The 7,099-nt window shown below is 38.9% G+C and overlaps 1 protein-coding gene across 2 annotated transcripts in view; it reads left to right on the top strand.

The window, feature by feature from the left end:
- The window catches only part of NTRK2 (neurotrophic receptor tyrosine kinase 2), a 428,347-nt gene that overhangs the window by 126,810 nt on the left and 294,438 nt on the right, over positions 1 to 7,099 (top strand). For both annotated transcript variants that reach the window (XM_069105060.1, XM_069105064.1), the window contains exon 11: positions 3,648 to 3,747. In XM_069105060.1, the coding sequence (XP_068961161.1) occupies positions 3,648 to 3,747 (100 nt within the window). The remainder of the gene's footprint in view (positions 1 to 3,647; positions 3,748 to 7,099) is intronic.

The raw sequence follows: 7,099 nt of genomic DNA, 5'->3' as shown, positions 1-7,099 counted from the left end.
TTCTTCTTCTTCTTCTTCTTCTTCTTCTTCTTCTTCTTCTTCTTCTTCTTCTTTTCTCTCTCTCTCTCTTTCATTGAGTGTTGGACTTGGAATCATCAAGGCCTGAGTTCAAATCTTGCCTTATAAACTTATTAACTGTGTTCATGGGAAGGCCACTTAACCTCTCTCAGCTTAGTTTCCCAATCTGTAAAATGGTGATAAGAATAGTCCCTCTTCACAGGGTTGTTGTGAAGATAAAATGTGATAATGTGTATAAAGCATTTTATAAGCCTTAAAGCACTATATAAATACTAGTCATCACTATTATTATTAATTATGAAATTGTGTACAGAAATTCCTCCTGAATTCTCCGTACGGTCTCTCAGGCCACCTAGAATACTTTCAGTGCTAGCAATTCTGGCCTCCTCTCGTATATAGGAAAGTGCCAGTGTTCTGTTGAATGTACAGGAGGAGTAAACTACCTTTAGCCCTGCCTTGGCATCAAACTGTGCCTTCTGGAAAACATAAGCATGCTCCATTTGAAACTGACATAAAGAAATCCGCATTTACAAATCAAATAGTTCAACCAGAGGGTAGTTGTTGTTCTAATTGAGAGAATGTGCTTTGCTTTATAAATATTATCTACTGTGAAGTCCCTGTAAGTATCTGATTTCTCTTATTAAACATTAGTGTGTTAAACATAAACTCTCAGTTAAACATTGGTGTGTAGATTATTAACTGCTTGCCAAGAGCGCAGTAACCTTGGGTAAATCAGTTGACCTCTGGCAAGTCCCAGTCCTTGGACCTCAGTTTCCTCAGAAGTAAATAAAGAGACAGGATTGTTTGACTTCAAGGTATCTTCTAGGTTAATGTTAAGGCCAAGAAGGGGACAGCTAAAACTTTAGGATCCACTGCCTGTTGCAGACAATCTGAAAAACATAATCATTGAAATGCAAAGACCATGGGCAAATGCTATTTGATTAAATAAATGATTAGTAATCAGCTTCTCCCAAGTAGTTTTCTTGGTACCTTGGACAGCTGTAGAATGTCATTTGCAATCCAGATTGCTCAGATAAATCTGTGTTCATGCTGCAGTTTTCATGGGCTTCCTCCCCATTCACTACAGGCATGGTAAATTATTTCAAGTCCAGTCTGTTCATTCTTCTTTTCTCTTTTGCCCTTTTCTGGTCATTGTGGCATGTAGACATTCATTTTTAGCGTTCCAATTACGATCAGGGAAGTCGATTCTCTTTCCCCTTCATACCGAAACCCCCAAAGAGGTCTTTATGTCCTTAGAGTGTCATGCTCCCATTTGCCCAGTAATAATCAGACTGATACTGTTGAGGTACAGGTGACTGGACAGTTAGAATGGAAACACAGTGCCAGAGGACGCTCTGTTCCCCAAACAAATCTTGATTTCTAGTAGTAGCTATGACTGGATCTTAGACAGATCCATGTGATAATAAATAATGATAATAATGAATGAGCCTGGTGATGAAATTTACATTCATGGACCACCACCCATTCAGCTAATTCAGATGAGTCTCATCAGGGGAATGGCTGCAGGTCCTTGAACTTTGTGGTCACAATGACAAGCTTAAGTACTGATATGAGGACCTTAAGGCCATGCCACAGAGGGAGTCACTTGAAAAGACTTAGGTATATTTAGCCTAGAGAAGAAAACTCTAGCATTTGAAGAGCTATCCTGTGGAAGAGATTAAACTTATTCTGCTTGATCTCTGAGGTCATAACTAGGAGCACTGGGCTGGGCTGGGGGAGCTGTTCGGGTGAAGATTTCAATTCAAAGGAAAAGCTTTCTAACAATGAGAGCTATGCAAGAACAGAATGGGCTGCTTTGGCAAAAGAAGGAGGGGTCCCCCTTGCTAAGCATTTTCATATAAAAAAATTAAATTATATTTTTTCAATGAACAAAAATCTATCTTTTATTCTCACCTCCCCTCCCTCATTGTAAAAAGAAAAACAAAGCCCCTGTTAACAAATAAGCAGAGTTAAGCAAAAGGAATTCACACACTGATCATGTCCCCAAAATACATGTCTCATTTTGCTCCTTAAATCCATTACCACACTGTCAAGAAGTGGGTAGCATTATTTTTCCTACAAAATCATGGTTCATCATCATGGTACCAGAGTTCTTAAGACTTTCCAAGTTGTTTGCATTTACAATGTTGTTATTTTTAAAAATAAATTTTCATTGATTATACTTTGTTTTCTATGTCACTAGAATTTCTCCCAGCACCCCTCTTCACCCCCCTTCACAGAGAGCCATCTCATATGACAATATTTTTTAAAGAAAGTAAAGAAAAAAGAGGAAGAAGAGAAAAAAATCAGCAAAACCAAATAATACATTGAAAATTTTTTGATAATATATGCAATGTACCACACCTGTGAAACTCCCACTTCTGCAAAAGAGTGGGGTGAAGATGCCTTTTACACTTCTTCTTTGGGGGTCTTGCTTGTTCTTTGTAATTTTTCACCAATCTCTTTTGATTGTTTTATGGCTGTTCTTTCAAATTAGGTTGCTGTCATTGCATGTTATTTTCTTGCCTCTGTTGACTTTGCCTTGCATCTGCGCTGTTTTTATTGTAGAAATTGTCCTCCTGGTTCTGCTCACTTCATACAAGTGTTTTTGGTTTCTCTGAAGCCATTCTTTTCATTATTTCTTGTGGCACAATAATATTATATTACATTCATATACCATAATTTGTTCAGCTGTTTCCCAATTGATGAATATCCCTTAGGTTTCGATTCTTTGCCAATACAGAAAAGAAATGCTGTAGATACTTTTATACATTTGGTTCTTTTTTAATTCATTTGATCTTTTGGGGGCATGAGGCTAACTCACTGGAGATCTTAAAGCAGAGGTTAGACAATCAGTTTTTTGGAGATGAGCCTCTTAAAAGCAGGGGTTGTTTTTTACCTTTCTTTGCATCCTTAGAGCAGTGTCTGGCACGTAATAGGTACTTAATAAATGTTTATCGACTGAGTGATGAACTGAGTGGAGGGGATTCTAATTCATGTAGGTGTTGGGCTATAATGGTCCTTCCCAGCCCTGGGCTTTGTGATTCTGACATGACTTATTCTTTATCAATAATAACTCATGACTTTTATTTATTTGATCACCTCCAAGAGCCCATGTTGGGATAGGATTGGGATGTTTAAGGTTCTAACTTTTTTCCCACTGTCTTCTTTAAGTATGTCCCCTTTGAAAATTCAATCTGTTCATGTTGGTGTAATGGATAGAGTCCTGTCCTCCAAGCCAAGAAAGCCTGAGTTCAGGTCCCACTTCTGGCACATAATATCTGCAGATAGTTTAGTCTCTCAGTTCTGTAGGCAACTCTAGACAATTTGTAAGATTACAAATTAAAGATAAGATGACAACTAGCATTGGTAGTGGAAGCTTTTTCACCTGGGAGTTCTCTATACCAATGTAATCATCAGTCCAGTCCCTATACATAAATCATGTAATTGACCTTTTTTTACAGGCTTTAACTTACTCAAGAACCAATCAGATTAATTGACCTACCTTATAAGGTCATGGTGAGAAGAGCTCTTTATAAACCATAGAGTGTTACAGAAATGTGCACTAATGTTGCTGATTGGTATTATTCAACTAAACTTCTTAACGGTCTCTGGGTTTTTTCCTTTAGGTGTATGTCGTAGTGGGAATTGCAGCATTGGTGTGTACTGGTTTGGTGATAATGCTAATTATTCTCAAGTTTGGAAGACACTCCAAGTTTGGCATGAAAGGTAAGAAGAATTACATGTATTTCCCCTTTTGTATGGATAATATGAGTGATGCTAACTTGTTCAAAGCTTAGGATCGCTAGAGTGCTGGAATTAAGATGACTTGGTCCTGAAATTATAATGGGAGGCTAGAGGCCATCCATGACGGAATCTGAAAATCCACTGGACTCCTTGGCATAAACATCTCTTCAATTGAGGACAAATCTAGTCACCTGAATAGTTAGTTTTCATGACGTGTTCATAAATGGCCATGTAGGCGACTGCTTCATTTGTTTCAGAACACAGGTCCTCTGAGGGCTGAAGAAAGACACAGAAGGACAGTTTATGAAAGCACTTGCTATGCATAAGGAAAGGTATTTTTCTCTGCATTGGATTCCATAGTCCTTGCGTGATGATACTATTGTCCCTGTTATTTCTGTGAGGTTCCCAGGTCTTGCTCCATGGATAGTAACAGGTGGAAAGAGAAAGAAAAGATGCCTTTGTAATGCCTGTGGAACTTCCTGGATAAGAACGACTTTTTTAGTGAGAAAAAACATTTGATGCCAGAATGGTTAGGGAAAGGCCTATTTAATTTTCAATTCAATTCAGTAAATATTTATTAAGCATCAACTATATGCCAGGAACTATGCTGATGATTATCTGGGAATTGATGGCCAGCCTGTGTAGAGATTTCCAAATATCATCCTAAGACTTTGGGGACATTGTTTATTTTAGAAAAAGCCAGATCAAAGCGCTACTGTCACATTAATAGCAGAGAATTTTGTCTATTTTGGGAATTGCGATTTAGGTTTTAAACCTCATACTTGTATATCATATACCTGGGATTTTTTTTTTTTGCACTCTGTGTATTCTTATAGGTAGCCATTTATGAGGGGCAAATGGATAAATTTATGCTGAGTGGTTCAAAAAAGGATTTGATTTATTTATTTTCTTACCTGAGCTTGAATATAGGCCTGAGCAACTATTTATATGTATCTGCAGTGACTTACATGATGTATTAATTCTTCTTATTCATTCACATCTTTTGAGAACTTAGAAGGGGGTTTTAAAATAACATGAAATGCCTTATAAAGCCTGTGAAACAGGAAAAGTGTCTTCCATGTACTCAGCTTTATGGTTCTGTGTTCTTTACCAAGCTCCTGAAATCTCACCAATAGTGTGTGAGGTACGTCTAGGGAAGGCCTCCCAGCACCTCAAATCTTACCTTGTCTACCTGCTTACTAATGTGTGACTACCCTTGGTGGTGGGGGTGGTGTGGGGGTGGTAGAGGAGGATTTTATTCTTTAATTGGACACAAGAATTTAAGTGCTAATAACCCCAAGAAAGGGAATATATGCATTTAAATTTACACTAATTGACTGGTATATAATCCTTACCAGTGAGTAGATTTTGACAAAGAAAAAGGCACTTGTCTTCCTAGAGATGGAGAAAAAAGGGAGTGAGGGATGGGGAAGGAAGATAGGGGAATAAACATGGTTTTGCCTTGGGTTAAACAGGTTAAACCTGTTATGTAAGGTTAGATCACATTTCAGGGTTAGGTTTCTGTAATATGTTTACTTTGGTATTTGCAGCTTTAACCTAAGAATATGTTTTCCTTCCTATACATTGATTCAGTCTAGCAGTGCGTCATTTCCTTACATGAAATGCTCTGAGTGGCTTTCCCAAAGCATAGGCAATTGTGTTTAGGGCCAAACCCCAGCTGGACACTTCAGACGACTCAGTGGCTTCTGTTCAGCTGAGATGTGACTCTCTCTTTCCCAACCATGGGACAATTAGTGGAGGTGAGAATGATTGTGACTTTATTGTGAGGAAAGGTAGCGTGGAGAATGTCAGAAGAGGGGGGTTACTTCTTAGACAGGACAATAGCTCATCACAGAGGAATGGTTCCCACCCTCTTCCCAGTAAACAGTTAGGTTTTATAAGATGCCTCTTTTTGACACTTGTGATCTCAAGGAAAGTTATGTGGATTCCAGAGAATACAGAGCCACATGACAGCTACTGAAGGGGTATTGATGGTATAGAACAAGACTGGATTGTGGAACCAAGATGACCTTGGTCATGTTGGGCATCCTTGTTCCCCCTTTGTATATGAGTTGATCTTACTCCCTGAGTTTTCCAACCAAGGGCTTTTGAACCAAGGAGAAGTACTGGCATTAAAAGAATTTCAATTCTTCTAGTAGAAGGTGGTATTTTAGCTGGTACATGAGGGACAGCAGGAAACAGTGATGAGGATGGAGAGAGAGGTTCAGGGCAGGGAGACAATCAATGAAAATACCCAGATTTGGGAGAACACAAGGAATAAGTGACCCTATGAAATTCCCAGTGAAAGGAAGCTATCAGCCCAGCAAGGAAGGCAGCACAGTGGAAATGCAGAGGAAAGAAATGGAGGTAGCTTTGGGGGCTGGGAAATGGCTTTGGGGTTTTCGTGCTACTTCTTCCCACCCCAACCCTACTGCAGCCCAGTATATTAAATGGGAGGGTCAGTATGATCAATCATTGCTTGGATATGAAACAAGACCCTCACAGTTCTGCTGATCCAGAGGACAAAAAGCCCATGAAGAGAGGGAAGTTGAACAGGATTCTGATTCTAGTGAGGCAATATGAGTTCAGTTGCTTTTGGGTCCCAGGTGTGCCATGGCTGGGCCTTGCTGGTGCCCTGACTCTTGTGGAAAGGCAGCCATCATATTGGGTGGTAGGGGTGTTGTTGTTGGTGGTGGTAGCGTGTGTGTGTGTGTGTGTGTGTGTGTGTGTGTGTGTATTTCCCATTCAGGAGATATCTGAACTGATGTGCGAGCCTAGGTTCTGGGCTCAAAGAACACATTTTCAGAATGATCTGTTGTAACTGTGCCTTAAGGGTCCATTAAAGCTGCATACCTGTTAGAAGAATCCGGAATTGTTGTTATCAATAGATCATGCTTGGTGAGGGTTAGAAACATGACAGATTGGAATTTGCTTTTTATTTTTTAAAAATGATTCAGTAATGAATTCAGGAAGAACCAGATTTCCTTTCTGACTTTTTTTAACATGTAAGCCAGTCTTGATATATTTATCCATTACATCGGAACGTGTAAACCTTGTCAAATGTTAATACTAGATTAGGGCCTATAATGAAAAACGTAGCTAGATTTGGAGTCAGAAATATCTAAGTTCAAATCCCATTTATTACTCGTTAGTCGTGTGATCATGGATAAGCTACTTGCTTTCTGTACCTCTATAAAACCTATGAATTACAGAAGGGGCAAAAATCACAAGTTGATTATAGTTTATGTTCCTGTTTGGCTAATTCTACAGTTGACATCCAGAGAGGAAAAGATTTCTCTTGTTAATGTATCTTCAAAATAATCTTATAAATATT

This window comes from Petaurus breviceps, unplaced genomic scaffold (assembly GCF_028583685.1).
Source record: "Petaurus breviceps papuanus isolate PSGF00001 unplaced genomic scaffold, PetGlider_PUasm1.0 138, whole genome shotgun sequence".
Taxonomy (NCBI): Eukaryota; Metazoa; Chordata; class Mammalia; order Diprotodontia; family Petauridae; genus Petaurus; species Petaurus breviceps.
The sequence above is the reverse complement of the archived record's forward strand: the minus strand, read 5'-3'. Positions and strand labels throughout refer to the sequence as shown.